The sequence below is a fragment of the Typopeltis vanoorti genome, chromosome 9 (genome assembly GCF_054136105.1).
Source record: "Typopeltis vanoorti isolate ZY-2024b chromosome 9, IOZ_Tvanoo_1.0, whole genome shotgun sequence".
NCBI lineage: Eukaryota > Metazoa > Arthropoda > Arachnida > Uropygi > Thelyphonidae > Typopeltis > Typopeltis vanoorti.
The window spans coordinates 42,648,246-42,665,727 of record NC_143557.1 but is presented as its reverse complement, the minus strand read 5'-3'; the positions used below and the strand labels follow the sequence as shown (position 1 = coordinate 42,665,727).

The 17,482-nt window shown below is 35.5% G+C and overlaps 1 protein-coding gene across 4 annotated transcripts in view; it reads right to left on the bottom strand.

Annotated features, from left to right (window-relative positions):
* Nucleotides 1-17,482, bottom strand: part of LOC150103008 (CCR4-NOT transcription complex subunit 3-like) — a 447,199-nt gene that overhangs the window by 286,420 nt on the left and 143,297 nt on the right. For 3 of the 4 annotated variants that reach the window (XM_090398514.1, XM_090398516.1, XM_090398518.1), the window contains exon 4: nucleotides 17,005-17,094. In XM_090398514.1, coding sequence (XP_090254640.1) covers nucleotides 17,005-17,094 — 90 coding nt within the window. Of the gene's footprint in view, nucleotides 1-17,004; nucleotides 17,127-17,482 lie in introns of all 4 variants that reach the window. The other variant, XM_090398517.1, reaches the window with a different exon arrangement.

Genomic DNA, 17,482 nt, shown 5'->3' with positions numbered 1-17,482 from the left:
AAAAGTAGTAACATAATTATATCATATTGTTTATTTCTTTAATAAAAATTAAAACTTTGTTCAATGATGATAGATTTTTAACCGTTTACTTCCAATTTAATTATGTTTCCATATGTATTCAACACATACTTTTAGATTTATTATGTTATTAATGGCACAGTTTTCCCCAAATGTTGGTAATCCCCCACAAAGGTTTTTAAAAAATTATATAACTTAGTGGTCCGTAGAATTGTTTTAGGCATTTTACTGGTCCTTGAGCTTAGAAAGGTTAAGAAATGCTGCTCTACGTGATATTGCCTGCCATTGAATAAGATTATTCTTGTATTTAGCATTGAATACTATAGCTTTTCCCTGATTGTTATTGTCTGAATATAGCATTTTATATTTGTTGCTTAGAAAGAATGCCTCTTTTTGTCTTCTTTGTTTTAGTTCCATTTCTTTTGATGCTTCTTACAATGATAGTACGAATCTTGAACTCTGCTGATGTTGAGTAAGGATTTCGTGCTATTCATCCTGGTTTTCTGACGAAAACAAAGAGGGCTTTGGATGATGTCCCAGCCAGCATAAAATTCTGTCATGTTATATCATCATTTTGTATTGTGGTTTAAGCCAATAAGAATATAATTTGGTCAGCTAAATCCCAAACTGCCAGTCCATCCTCATTTATTCAACAGTTGGGTAGATACCTAACAGGCTGCACTGCAAGAAGGTGAGCAGTGGACATTAATTCACAAGCCCCAGTCAGTTCTCTGCATTCCTTGAAAGGATACATGGTTGTCTCCTCCCAGTAATACAATTTTGACCCTTCAGCACTCTGACATTTTAATGTGCTGTTTAAATACTGATATTAGCAAAACTTTCACTTTTTTTTTTTTAATCGGTCATTCAAAGTGGTTCACAGCGGACCAAAACATAAAACTCTTTTATAATCTCTACCCACAATGCCATAGAATATAAAACAAAAGACCATCGTGAACAATGCCAGCATGCTGTGTTTATGATTTTGATTTTTTGCTGTTGATTTGGAGATGTTCATTAATTTGAATCTTCATAAATAGCAGAAACATGAAATGAAGCCCCGCTGTATTTTGAACCTATACAGTGTTACCATAGAACAAAAAACAGAAGAATAGGAAAAGGGCATCAGATTGCATGGCCAAATGGTTCTTAAGCATCAAGGGTGTGTGAATCACACATCGTCTGCACCTGATCTTGATCAGCCAATTAATTGATCACAAATGACTACCAGAAATGATGAAGTGTTAAAAGATAAATATATAGTGAATAGTAAGAACAGAGTTACCCTGTCACTTTTTCTGCTATTTAGCACTGTAAATGATTTTATGTTGAAAAAGACTGAAGGAAAGAAATGGAGGAACTAAGGAGTTTAAAATCTTAGAGCGTCTGATGTGGATCTTCTACTGAACTAGCATTATTTATATTGTAAACAAATATATATATAAATGGAAGTAAACAAACTACTTTGCTCTTATGAGTGATGATGCTGGGCTAGATTTGATTATAAATACTAAGAAAACTAAAATAATAGATAAAGGTGATAAAGATGATTCTTCTATCTTTCTTATAAGATGTACTACAGAGCAAAACATCTCATTTTATCAATCACCTTGAGATATATGCTACTGGTGCATGTGAAGTGGGTAAAAGATAATGGTCTCTGGGAATAATTAAAAACTTCAAAATGTATAAAAAGTCAGTAGAAGAGCCTTGCAAATAAAATTTAAAAAATTAATGACTAGTTCTAGTTCTCCCTTGTGTTAATAACAGACTGATACCTAAACACTGTGCAAAAGGAATAACAGGTTTCGGTTAGGTTTGAGATTTATTGGTGCAATGACAGTAAATGCCAAACTGTACATGTGAACCACATTTTATCATCAGATGTATCATTACAAAATTAACTCCTTATAAAAAGATTAAAGCTTCAAATTTGAGTCTGGTAAGATTTGCCTGAGTGAGTATATGGCTAAGCCAGATTAGTAAAAATTACCTTCCTCTCTCAAAGTGAACTACTACCATATTCCAACAGAAGATAATATATGATAATGTAAGTGAAATTGTGTTCACATATGCACAGGCAGCTCAACTATTTTCAGTAGAATTAGATAACTGATCTATGCAGAGCCTAGCAATAATAACTTTCTCTTATACATATATAGACTGGACTGTCAATGCTGAATTGCAGGCTTAGTCTCATGCAATTTATTTGCTAATGTCTCCTGTGAAGATGACTGTGACTGATTAACCCTGCTTTTATTAATAATCTGTATAATAACTGACAAACAGTATATGGATAAAGTAGAACATGACCTAGCAGCTGCAGTCTCATTTCCATTGATTCCAATGTGGTTGAGAATCCAGCACAATCTATTTAAAGGTCTTCATCTAATATAATAATTGTAAAACATTATAGAGCTAGATGTGGAATGTATGTAAGAGAAGAGATGAGTGTATATATCACACATTTTTGGTGGTGATTTCCTTTTATGTGTAAAATCTCAAAATATATTGCATGCAGCTCAGAAATAGTTATTGCATTTGTGTGGAACTTGACCTAAAACAACACAGTCAGAAGAAACAGCAGCACATCAAACAGAGGCCTCAGATTTCAAACAGTTGGTACAGACTGACAAGAAATCAGAGCACTCTGTTCTGTGTGCATTAAAAGCTGTCAAGAGACTGAAAATAGGATAAGCAAGTTCCTTACCTGGCACTGTGGGAGGCTGCATAAGTGCAAACCTCCAATGGGGAAATACTGTTGTGTTTAGTGCAGGTAATGTTGTCTACATTAATGGTAAGTGCTAGTATAATCTCTTTCACATCACCAAACAAGCAGATGGCATTCTGATATGTATAAAATGAAACTTTCAAAAGTAAAGAAAAAATATCAGTCCTTAGGCTAATGCATAGTTAAGTGAAAACTGTCACAACTAGAGCAGGTTCATTTGCTTCCAGCATAAAGACTCTAAATGGATGATACCATGATGATGAACAGGATTCACAAAAGGGTATGCTCCCTAGCAGAGTCGCAGATTGTAACCCATAATTAACCTATGAGTAAGCAAATCCATGAAAAAGGCAAAGCAATTGAAATCATCAAGCACTTCATTGTGTGCAGCATATTCAAGGCTTTCTTGCACTTATCTTTCAGAATGCAAGGGATGTAAGCTTTCTCTCACAAACGAGTCCTAAAAACTTGATTTCTATGGCTGCAGATGTTAGTCTGTAACAATCTTAATTCTAGGTGTGAAGTTGACAGTTAACAAAATGGAAGATATTCCTGAGATCTAGATTATAAAGATCTTTGAATATACCCAATCTTCAGACTTTGCCATAAGCTTTTACCATGTCAAAGATCAGTTTGTCTCTAAACTGATCAAATGTATGAATATCAATTGTCTATAAAAGCCACACTATATCAGTGTGTTGGAGAAAAGTTCATTGCTTTCTAAAAAGTATACATGCTTGTCATTAAAGATGTATTCCAAAATCTCAGAAAGCAATAAATAAGACAGAAATTATTTGCTATTTTTTGCAGCTTTAAATAGCTTGGGGAAAGCAAATATTAATTGTCTTATAATGTGAATTCTGGAAATTCCTCCTCAGTAAGTATTTTATGGGAAAAGTATGTAGAAATCCAGGGAAGATAATGGAAGATATTTTATCATCCTATGATGGATGTCATCAGGCAGTACAATGCAAGCACAGAGAGAGAGGAAAAAAAATTAAAATGTGCTCTTTTCAGTTCTTCATTAATTAGCAGTTGATTATACAGCTCCATACAGATGAAAAAAGTTAAGCCTCTGTTTCTTGCCTTGAATATGATAAATTTTCTGGAGGAGATGAAGCACTTGAGATTTTAAGTAAGCTTTCTGTTAAAGTGTCTGCTGTTTTGGATTCAGCAACTACATGCCCATCATATGTTCCCAGTTGTTCAACTTGGAACATTATATTTATTTAATATTATATTTATAACATTATTATATCCCTTCAATTTCTGTATCCTATTGCACATCATTTTTACAGGAGGCTACATGAATAATAGATTATGAAAAACTAGGAACTAGTGCTTAAGCCCAAGCATGTTGAAAGCCTATGAGATTTGTGTCATAAGAATATCACTAAATATATTCCCAATACTCAATATTCATTTTTTAAGTGGGGGGGGGGGGGAGGGTTACCTAGCACTCACTGTTCCATTATGGTTTTGGATACAATCATCATCTTAACGTTTCTGAAAAATGCAGTTTGCTGATTGGCACTAAAGGTTCTGCCATGGTTTTGGGAAGATTTCAGAAACATCATCTTGATGTTTATGAAAAATGCAGTTTTAACTGTAGCAACATGAACAAAATCTATTACATGCATCACCATATCATCAATGCACATTTTGCTGAATGTCCGTGGATTAAAATTTTAGAAGATGGGAAAAGATATTCGCAGTCGGCTTCAATAATTTTCCACCTGGGCATCTGTGAAACAGAAGATGTTTGTGGTGAAGATATACTATGAATAGGAGAGAGAGAGAGTTCATTACCATCAACCATACCGTCAACAATCTGGCTTGGCCAATTCATGTTGGCACTACTTCATAGAATGTTGTGTCCATTGAAGTGGTCCACAAGTACGAGGGTGGTCTGAAAAGTTCTCGGCCTAACAATGACAAAACAAATTTTTAATTTCAAAATTATTTTTTGAAATTATAAATTTCAAAAAATAATTTTGAAAGAAATTTTTCAAAAAAATAATGCTGACCAGCGAGGAAGAGTTTTAGTTTTGAGAAGAGATAGAAGTCAGAGGAAGCTATATATGCGGAATAGGGTGGATGTTTCAACAATTCATAGTGCAGATCCCTTAATTTTCCCATTGCCAAAACACCTTTGTGGGCAGGTGCATTGTCTCTTGATGAAAGATGATTTTTTTCTTCTGTAAACCGAGTCTTTTCTCACACATTTTTTTTCGTCTAGTCTGGTTAAAAGATCAGAATAATATTCCCTGGTTACTGTTTTACCCTTTTCAAGATAATTAATAAATAAAATGCCTTCAGTATCCCAAAACACCGATGCCATGACCTTTCCTGCTGATGGAACCAACTTTGTCTTCTCTGGCACTGAACAACTGGCTTCTGTCCACTGTTTTGACTGCTGTTTGGATTCTGCTGTGTAATGGTGAATCCAAGTCTCATCCATAGTAATAAATCAACACACAAAATCAGTTTTTCTTGTTAAAATGCTCCAAGCACTGTTTAGAGATTTTCATGCGAGTGCATTTTTGATCAGCTGTGAGCAAGCATGGCACCCATCTTGCACAAAGCTTTTTCATTTGCAATTCTTCATGAAAAATATATCCTACACATTCTTTTGAAATGCCTATAGTGTCAGCAATTTCATGCAATTTGACTCACCAGTCATCCAATACCATATCGTGCACTTGGTCAATGATTTCTTGAGTTGTTACACTTTTTGGACATCCTTCACATGGATCATCTTCAAGGCTGGTACAGCCACGTTTAAACTCAGCAGCCCATTTCTTAATTGTCGAAAACAAAGGAGAAGAGTGCCCCTAAACTTTTATGAACTTCACAAGAATTTTTTTTCCCGTTAAACCTTTTTTTTACAAAGAATTTTATAACCACACGATACTCAGTTTTATCAATTTCAAGGGATACAGACAACACTTCTGCTTCAGACAGCTGTATATAACAAACTACTTGATAGAATAACTTGCAATTTCACATGAATACTTATGACAGATGTACCAACTTGGAAAAAAATCTTGCTGACAGTGTTGCCATCTATGATCGAGGCTGAGAAATTTTTAGACCACCCTCGTATGGGAAGAGAGGTGCAGTATCAAATTATCAAGGTCAGTATGAATTAAATCAGTATCTGCAGTTAAATAAAAGAAATATATGGTAATAAGTCTAATTTTTAAAGGTAAATGTGGCCTAACTATAAAACATCAAAATTACACAAAAATCAGTAATAAACTATAACGAAAGTAGAGATATTTTGTATACCGAACGCAGCAGTACATTATCAGTGTGTAGAAACAGAAAGCAAATCAAAGAAGAAAACAAGGTACATACAAATCAGTTTACCAATTAAAAATGGTTGCTGCATGCTAGAATTTAATATTAATAAAATAATAATATTAAAACTATTTTGATGTTTACATAAAATGAGAATCATCCGTTTTTTGGAGGGGTGGGGGGTGTCCTGATTTGGCTTAGGTCATTCAAAAGTGTGAAAGGACTTCTCATCTTTCTTTGAAAAAGGCATTCATATTTAAAACTGCTTCTACGGAGAAGATGAGCTTCGTCCCAAAGAATACTGTGTTTTTTCATGCTATATTACATAAGGAAGAAAAGTGTAGAACCTTATTTAATCACTTTCTTTCATTTGATGCAACTCTCTCCTCCTAGTGTCGGTGTAGACTGGATTATGCAGTTTAACTACAGAACCATTGATTAATTTCTGTTCATTTGTATATGTAAAACTTTTCTATGAAGGTCAAAACATCAAGGCAACAATTTTAATAGTTAAGAGATACTTGTGCCATGAGAGGTTTCTTTTAAATAACACGAAAATGTATTGAAGGCCATATATTTCTGAAATATGTGGCCGTAAATAAGTTGCATTACTTATTCCTTGTATTTTTCATGTTAATTAAAGAATTTTAACAGTTTTTACTTCAAACGGTAGTTGTATCCACAAACTGTTGCAGTGAATATAACTACATCCACTTTGTCAAAACAGCATTTTTTTTAGCAGATCATGATATCAATATATCCCATAAAATCAAATAAAAAAAAGCTATTCCACAAAATATACTTTCATTTTATAAGATCATCTCATGAACTGCATCCCAATCTCTAAGTTCAGAAGAATCCTCCAGAATCACATTAATCAGCATCATGTCAACTTTAACTCTGGCCAACCATGATTTTAGTTTACTTTCAACTTTTGTTATGAATTTACCCTTCATTTTCTTGTTTTCTTTCCTACTCCTTTCTATAGTGCCACCTCCTAACAGCTACATAACTTAGGTGTTGCTAATTAATGTCAATGACAAACAAAGATTTGATTGGCCATTAAAGGGCTACACGGTCTGTAGTGTTTTCAGAGAGCTCCTGAAAGCTAAGTATAATTTTGAGTGAAAATTAGAATATAGGTTTAAATCATAACGTAATATTGTCTAATTTTGGTAGCTTGTTGTGTCTGTGTGATTTTGGTGTGAATTCCGTTTTATTTAATTTAGTATTTTAATTATACGTTTCATAGATTAGCACATGGCACCAATGCGACATAAGATAATGGCGCCCAAAAATACAACGCCTTTGTTCAAAAACTGTAATATGAAAGAGTTTGTCCAATGTGATGTGTGTAGGATGTATGCATTCCTGAATGAGGCTGGAGTTTGGATTGAAAGTGATAGTGGTGGGAGAATGTGCAGAAAGTGTAAGAAAAGTGAGGAGTTGAAGTAAGTGTCAGGTTGTGAGACAGTTATGGTTGAAGAAAGCCAGAATGTGAGTGAAAATAGTGGCTTGATAGGGAATTGCAATGTACAACATGGCAATGAGAGCGGTGATCAAAAAAAGAGCGAAAGCAACTATACAGAGAGAGAAAAGTTTAAATGATAAAAAAAATGAGGAATTATTTGTAGGAAGTGAGATCGCTAGGTTGCACGCAGTGATACAAAATGCGCAGCGGCAATTAGAGCACCTGCAAAACTCTATCCAGAGTGATTCGGCTAACGTAAATAAACAAGTGTTTGAAAGGAAAAATAAGCTTAAGAGTGGGAGAGTTTCTGAAATGAAGGAAACAGTGTTGTATGGTGACTCGTTATTAAAAGGAGTGATAGATGGGAGTTTAACTAAATCGTACTTACGGGTGCGAAATTTAAGGATGTAAGTGAGAGTATTAGAGCGCAAAAACAGAGGGTGAAAGAATTGATAGTTGTGGCAGGTACGAATGAATTGAAAGGAGATAAATTTTTTATGAGAGAGGACTTGAAAGTATTGTTAACGGTAGCAAAAGAAAAGAGTGACAGAGTTAGAATGGTGAGTCTGTTGCCACGGTATGACAGAGAAGAGTTTAGAAGGAGGACCATAATCGCAAATGACATTATGCACAGGTTATGCAGACGTTGTGGTGTGGAATTCGTAGACGAGTGGAATGAGTTTTATGGGCGAAAGGATTTATACAAAATGGATGGCCTCCATTTAAATGGATTTGGTGTGTAGAGACTGGAAAATGTGTTGCTGAATGAAGTGAAAATGGATGTGCAGAACCAGGGAAACTAGAACTACCAAGGGGGGGGGGGGGTATGCGGACATCAGTGAGACAGTTGAGCGTAAGAATGTATATAATGTACCCGAGCCAGTACTAAGGAAAAAAATCGGAATGGGATAGTTAGAATATTGTATCAAGATAAGGGTGGGACAAAGGGATCACTGCATTTCATCTATACTAATGCCAGGAGTATTAGGAACACGAAGGAAGAATTATTGACCTTGACTGCCTCTTCCTGGCCACAGGTTATTGGCATTAGTGAAACATGGCTGACGGAAGATGATATAGTTAATGGGATAGAATGTGTAGGTTATAGTGTGTTTAGGAGGGACAGAGAGAATAAAATGGGGGGAGAAGTGCTATTGATGATAGCTGATGAACTGCAGCCAAGGAGAATTGAAGTTGTATCGCAGAATAGTGAAAAGAGCTCATTTGAGGCAATTTGGTGCGAGATTGAGACTATCTCCATCATCTATTCCATCACCTGCTATAGACCAGGTGATGGAATAGATGATGGAGATAGTATGCATAAACAAATTGATGAAATGAGTGGAAGGAGGGTAATTATTATGGGGGATTTCAACTATGGTAACATTGATTGGAAGGAGAAGAGGACACATGTGAGGAAGGAAATGGATTTTATTCAATTATTAAGGGATAACTATCTGAAACAGCATGTAATTGAAAATACTAGGGGTGTGAGAGTACTTGACCTGGTAATAGCATCTCAGAATTTGATTGTAATCAATATGACCATGTTGCCACCTATTGGTGAGAGTGATCATGAGGTCTTGTTCCATACCTTCAGCCACCTGGGAGGTGGCTAAAGGTGTGGAATTTTCGATTAAGACAGGGTATGTGGAATTACAGTGCTGGCAAGTATGACAAGCTTAGGAGATTGCTTGGATCAATGCCATGGCATGTACAACTGCAAGGGCTGGATGTCGATAAAGCATGGTAAGTGGTCAAGAAGCATTTACAGGAGGTTATGGCTGTTTGTATACCTAAGGTCTGAATAGTAAAACAAGTAGGGTTTAAATCGATGAATAACACTATTAAGCTTGAGCTGCAAAAGAAAAGAAACAACTGTGGAAGGAATTTAAAGAAAGAGGTGAAATGCAGGCACACGAATGGTATAAAGTGCAGTCCAGAAGGGTAACAAGTGTGGTAAAAAAAGCAAAAGCGGATTATGAAAGGAAACTAGCTATGCAAGCTAAAGAGAATCCCAAACAGTTCTCTCAATATGATGCAAGCAAGGAAAAAACTGTACACAGCAAAATGATTTTAAGGAATGACAATGGTAAGGAGGTCACTGAATCAGTCGATTTAGTGGAGTTACTGAGTGAGCACTTTGCAAAAGTATATCATCCAGGTGGTGACACTGGAAAAATCAAGGAACCATTAGTTTATATAAACAGGAATTGTGATGAATGAAGTAGAGGTGAATAGTCTATTACAGAACCTTAATGTGAATACATCAGTGGGATTGGATGGTATACCTGCACGGGTCTTGCGTCAAGTGGCTAAAGAATTAGCAGTGCCCTTGACCATGTTGTTTAATCTGAGTCTCGGGTCTGATTAAGTCCCGAAGGTGTGGAAAGAGGAGAAAATAGTTCCACTGCATAAAGGAGGATCCAAGACTACAGTTGCAAATTATCGGCCGATCAGCATATCAGGAGTCGTTGTCAAGGTCTTGAAGAAAGTAGTCAAGGGAAAAATACAGGAATGGATTGATGAAAATGAGATACTGTACAGGGAACAACATGGCTTTGTGAAGGGTAGATCAAGCCTCATTAACTTGCTCAAGTTTTATAACACAGTGATGGCTGAACTGGATAAGGGTAATGGGTTTACAGCGATACTGCTGGACCTGGCTAAGGCACTTGACAGGATACCACATGGAATTCTAATCCGTAAACACAACATATGGGAATGGATATAGGGTTGGTGAGATGGACAGGTGGGTGGTTTATGGAGAGATATCAGAGAGTAGTTTATTCAGCAGTAGAGTCCAAAAGCTGGCCTATGACTAATGGTGTGCCGCAGGATTCTGTTTTGGACCACTGTTGTTTAATTTGTTCATTAACGATATAGGGAAGGATCTAAGAGGAACAGTTCATTTGTTCGCTGATGATGCAAAGTTGGGTAGGGCAATAGTGAATGCAGAAGATGTCAAAATCTTGCAGGACGCCTTGGATAGATTGGAGTTCTGGGCTAAGGAGAATGGATGTCAATTTAATGTGACAAAATGTAAGGTTATGCATTTTGGGATGAAAAGATTAGCAGCAGTATACCACATTGGTGTAACTATACCCCAGGAGATTGATGAGGCCAGGGACTCATCAAGAGGAGTGTTGGTGGATAGGGAGATGAAGTTTAGGGGGCACATTGCAAAAGTAGCGAAATCAGCTCATCAACTCACTTGGTTGTTGAAAAATACCTTGACGAGCAAGTTATTGTACCTTTGTACCATGCCTTAATAAGACCTCATCTCGACTATTGTGCCCAGATTTGGTCACCTAGGTTCCTTCTTGATGGGGAGGAGGTGGAGAGGATCCAGAGACGAGTGACTAAAATGATAGCAGGTCTATGGAATGAACCATATGAGAACAGGTTGAAGATTTATGGGTTGCAGAAATTAGTTGATAGGTGGAAAAGATGAGATATGATTGAGACATTCAAATTGCTAAAGGGTTTCTATAGGATTAATTCAGAGGATATTTTTGAGATCAGGATTGGTGGTGGGAGAACTAGGGGACACCTATGGAAGCTGGGCATGAGTGTGGTTAGCAGGGGTGTTAGAGCTGGGTTCTTTACTTTTAAAGTGGTAAATGAGTGAAATAAGCTGCCAGAGTCTGTTGTGGGTACTATGACGGTGAGCGAGTTCAAGGCAAGGTATGATAGATACTGTGAGAATGTCGTATAGTTGTGCAGACATAATGTTTAGGGCCTCCCTCGATGAGTCTAAGGACTCCCTGGAGTCACCCGTAATAATAATAATAATAGGTCAGAGCTGGAAAATGCACTGCAAAAACATTCAAGTACAAGTATTGTGTTACACTGGGATCTAATTATCATGAAAGTAATTAAATTAGGGCCTAGAGTTCTATTTGTTTTATAAAGAGTGAACAATTTCAATTTGAGTTACCGTATTTTTCCGTGTATAAGACGATATATTTTTTTCTAAAAATTTTAGACCAAAAATTGGGGGTCGTCTTATACATGGAGGATAACCGGTTGAGAGACCTGCGGTTGCCGTAATGAAACTCCCGGTACCTTGTCTCCGTGAACAGGCTTCCGTCAATCACTAGCCTTTGTTAACTCTGTCAATTGACATCATTAACGGCTGATTCTGAATAAACCAATCAGAACTCTGAAAGCATTTATACATCTGCAACTCGTTGGCGGGGTAAGTTAATGCATTAACAATATTTTGAACACTAGCCCATAAAAATGTCCAAAAATAAAAAACGATTGTCATATTCTTAAAATTCGAGTTAAAAGTCATCAATCATGCAAATAAAACTTCAGAGAGAGAGTTTGGACATTCTCTCACTTGATTAGACAGTGGAGAAAACAGGAAGAACAACTACTCAAGATGCCAAAAAAGAAGAGGGTCTTAAGAGGAAAACCAGCAAAATGGCCAATCTTGGCGCAGATGCTTAAGACTTAGATTATGGAGCAGCACCAGAATGGGATATGTGTGTCAACCAAGCTTATTCAATATGAGGCAAAAAAGGTATGCAAGAGAAATGAACATTGTCGATTTCACAGGAAAGGCAAAATGGTGCTTCACTTCATGAGGAGAGGTTTGGCCATGAGAACATGAACCAAATTAGCCCAGAAAATGCATCCTTAAAAAACCCATCTTATTATGCATCTTAAAAATATTATCTAATTACTAAATATACTTTGAATATTTAAAAATATATCAAATGTGTTCGGTTTTATGTTTAAAATATCGATTTCTTAATTTTGGGTTCGTCTTATACACAGAAAAATACGGTGTATTGTTTTTATTCTAATTTTGAACAGTAATCTTGGGGCTCTCACTGGCTACTGAACATATTCCCTAGGTGGCAGATAGGGGGAACTACCATCCGTTGCATATCAGGGCAGCTCTGAACATATTGAATAAAGAGCCATGGACCAGTGGCTTTGGGACTGGCAATCTCATGTGAAAATATTGCCATTCACCAACCTGCAGTGGGTCAGTGTGGTGAATTATGGTCCAATCTTCCAAGATGAATCAAACAGGAATAAAATGGCCCTCATTCCCCTGAGGGCAGATTGTTACTACCTATGGCAGCAGGCAGCTAAACACGAAGGCAGAGGGGCTAAGAATCCCCAGGTAACCAGATCATGCTGCCATTAGAAACTAGACCATGGGACTTTGAACTGTAGGACTCTGAGCAATAAAGCACAGCTAACTGAACTAAAATGGGACATACTCTGACTGTGTGAAGTTAGAAGTAATGGTGAAGAAATTCTTCACCATTATAAAAAGGAGACATACTGTATTACACAGACCATGATAGGGAAAGAATTAGTGGAGTTGGATTCATGATTAACAAAAAATTGAGGAACAACATAACAGAAGTGGATAGTATATCTGATTGAATAGCAAGTATTGTTGTTTAAATCACAAAAAGATACACTCTTAAGTTCATCCAAGTCTATGCACCAACAATAAGTCATACTGATGAAAAAATTGAAGACCTTTATCATGATGTATCCCAACTTGACAATAAAAGAAAACATCATTTCATAATTGTAATGGGAGACTTTAATGCTAGAATTGGTATACAACAATCAGATGAAAGCACAATGGGAAATTTTGGATATGGCATGAGAGATGATAGAGGAGCAAGGCTAATAGAATTTGCATAAAAAGAAAACCTGTACATCATGAATTCTTTTTCCAAGAAGACAACACACAGGAAGTGGACATGAAAAAGTCCAAATGGAAAACTAGTGAAACTGACTTGGTCCTCAGCAATAAGAAAAGCATCTTTCAGAACTGTTCTGTTATAAACACCTTCAACATTGGAAGTGACCATCGTATGGTACGCACTAAGATTCAAATAAACTGCCAAAAAGAAATAAGAAAATCAAAGCATAACATAGATGTACAAATGCTGATTGATCAAAAAGTAACAGCATTATTATCCAAAACCTTTTACAATGTTCACTTGAAACAGCTGGTACCACAAAACAGAAACAAGACAAAATTTCTAAAGAAACAAAGAGAAATGAAACAAGCAAATAACCTAGAATAAAACTGAATACAGTCATACCCCGAAGTTACGTGGCAGGTGGGACCAACAAAAAGCACATAAGTCGAATTCGCATAACTCGGGTATAATTTTGCATACAAACAAACAAAATATTATTTAATTGGGACCAAATGTTTACAAAAACACCTATTTTTTTTAAGAAATATAATCATAATTGTAGTTTTTCGAACATAAAAAAAAAGAAAGTTATTTCGATGTCAATGGTTTCATAAAATCTAGAGATTCGTCTGATGGCATAATATCTTTTTCTTGTCACGCAAAATTTCTTCATAGCAAGCTAATGTTTTTTTATTACTTACATTGTGGCTACAATTCATTCCTTGTTAGAATCTATGTCCTCCAAAATCTGTAAGCCGTTCTTTTATGATTGTTCTTACTGTGGATTCCTGTAGATCAAACTTCTTTGCTAGCTCACAAATTTTCATTCCACCTTCAAAATCCTTAATAATGTTGAGTTTTGTTTCCAAAGTCAATGTTTTTCTTTTGTTACTAGCTGTAGAAGAATCGGACTTGCTTCCTTTGGATGACATTATTATTTTTTATGTGATAAAATTTTTATCAAGAGCATAACATTAAACAATTGCAAGGTATGTAGACTATAAAAATCGTGTATGAATGGAGAGTGCGCAAAACAAGTCACTGCTTGTTCACAGCATGTGCGACACTGGCCAATGCGGCTGTCGCCAGAAAGATACGACTAGTGGTGAGGTGTGAAGCAGGACGGAAATATGTACATATATGAAACCGTGCGACTTCGGATTCGCGTAAGTCGGGGTAGGATTGTACACTGAATTGTGCAAAATTATCAGAAAACATATCACAAAAGAAACAAGAAAATTCAATTTTAAATTTCACACAACAAACAATTGAAAACAACCATGGTCTCAGAAAAACCAAACAGCAACTGATGAACAGCAATAAACAAAAGTTGATAGTATATCTGATTGAATAGCAAGTGTTGTTCAAATCTCAAAAAGATGCACTCTTAAGATCATCTAAGTCTATGCACCAACAATGTAGTTTGATTGAAACATGGTTGCAATTAAACTACAAGATGGGACCATAACCAGAAAAAGATATGCTATAGCAAAACGAATTACAGAATTTTACTCAGTATTATATCAAGATGACGAATTAAATGAAGAAGAAGACAACTATGAAATAACTGGAGTGCCACAGATTCTACCAAAAGAAGTTATGTGAAGCATCCACAGCCAGGTGGGGAAATTATCTACCAAATCATAGCAAAACCATTTACCTTATGCCTCAAGAAAAATGATGTATCAAAGAACATGGAAGATGACTACTTTAATTCTGATACAAATAAAAATGGTGAAGTAGAAGACTTGAACGAATTACCGACACATCAGTCTACTATCGATAGTTTACAAAATGTTTACAAAAGTCCTGGCTCATAGGCTTTGTGTAACTCTAGGCCTAACACAACCGAAAGAACAGGCAGGCTTCTGAAGTGGCTTTAGTACAATGGACCACATTCAAGTTGTACAACAGATTATTGAATGGTATAATGAATATCAGTTACTATTATGTCTTGGTTTTATTGATTATGAGAAAGCCTTTGATTCAGTAAAAACTTGTGCAATACTTAAAGCATTACAAAATCAACAAGTGGAGGAGCCATACGTCAAGACCATCATACACCTATGCAACAGTAGCAATTCATTTCAATAGAAACATCTCTACTGTGGAAATACAAAGAGGTATAAGACAGGGTGACATAATATCTCCAAAATTATTCACAGCATGCCTAGAAGAAATATTCAGACTTCTTGACTGGGAAGAGGAAGGTCTGAAAACAAATGGGAGACATTTAAACCATTTATGTTTTGCAGATGACATAGTTATCTTTACTTCAACTGTGCATGAATTACAGACTTGTATCCATGAACTCTAAATTGCTAGCAAAACAGCTGGCCTAAAGATAAACCTAAAGAAGACCCAAGTTATGTTCAATGCCTATGTCCAACTAGAAATAATAAAAATCAATAATGTTAAATTAAACAAGTAGATCATTACATATACTTACGACGACAGATATCAATGGAACGAAATATCATGGATGAAATTAAAAGATGTACGATGCTTGGATGGAAAGCATTTGGAAAATTGCAGTCAATATTCAAAAGCCAACTACCATTATGCCTGAAGGGAAAAGCTTTTAACCAATGTATTCTTCCTATATTGACAAATGGCTGTGAAACATGGACACTAAATTCAAAGATTAAGAACAACACAATTTAGTATGGAAAGAAGAATGTCGCTGAGATCATAGGAAGAGTGAAACATCTGAAGAGGCAATGGGCTGGACATATTACTCGAAGACAAGATCAATGATCTACAAAAGAAGTACTGAATTGGATTCTAACGAAAGGAAAAATGATCATGATGCCAACCTAAATCATGGTGGACTGATGATATCATCAGATTTACAGGCGTGACATGGGAAAGGTGCACAACGGACAGACAGTTTGGAGTAATCCTGGAAAGGCCTTCATCCAGCAGTGGATTGACAATGGCTGTTGATGATGATGAATCTTAATATGGGTTAACAGATAAAGTTTACAATAATTTTATCAAAAAAAAAAAAAAAAACTACATGTAATCAAATGTTAAAAGGTCATCAAGAAATATGGAACAACAGAGACTATTACTTCTAAATTATTACACAACTACACTAAGCACTAAATGATGAAACGAAAGTCATTTTTTCATTTTATCCTATAGAACACATTGTAAAATGTCATATAGCTATTTTTAGTGTGAGTTTTCTAAATTAATGATGTTGGATCCCCTCCATGCACCAAAATGAGCAGCAGCTATCAAAAACACATATAGAAATATTATCGTGCAAAATTTGAATAATACATCGATATTTGTAAAAGCCTGCTCTATGCTTGTAATGTTTGTCTTTTACAATAAAAAAATAAACCAACTGATAAAGAACTAAAGGAGCACAAACCGAATAAATAAATCAACAGCTGCAAAAAGCTACACCTGTCCTAAAAGGTACACAACTGTAATACAGCTTTTCATTTTCACTCTCAACGAACATCATCATTTTCAAATATATGAAATATATGTTAATTCAAAAGAAATTATTAGTTTTGTACAGCAAACTTCAATAATCTGAGTTTTGAATAACCATTAAAATTTCAGAACTGTATACTTTTGAATGCACATAAGAACATAATGAAACTGCCAATTCAGGCACATGGAGATACAAAGTCTAAAAATGGTATCAAAATTTTAGAACAAATAACTAAGAGCTACAGAGTTACAAGTAGTTATAAAGATTTAGATGAATTTCTAAACGTTTCAGTTAGAGAAAAGATAACAGTGCAAGAAAAAAAAGTTAAAAGCATAATTCTTACTGTTTCAATCAACTTTCTGTTCTCCTGCAATGTTCTCTTGTCCTTGATTTCACTTGATGCCAACCAAGTTTTGATTTGGTCTCGTAACCTCTGAAAACATTTTCAGTGACACTGCATTATTTCTAAAGTGAAGAATTTAAACAAAATCTAAACAATCCACAAAAAACATGTAATTCAATGGATAGTTAAATACATTAACAAATGTAAATGTCAGTTTTTTTAAATTAAAATAAGTACAAGTTTTATTATTTATCCCAGAAAATAAAAATTTCTTCCTCCAGTTTCATGGTCAGCAATAAATTGAAGATAATACCAGTAATTTAACTCTGTGCAGATAGTATAATCCAATTTGAATGCATGTCAGATATTTATGATCTTATCTTTCCCTTAACATGTCAAGCTCAATGATTTGTCACAACTGAGCAGCTTAGCATTATATACACCTAGTTAATGTTACGATAGTATGGATAATCCCATT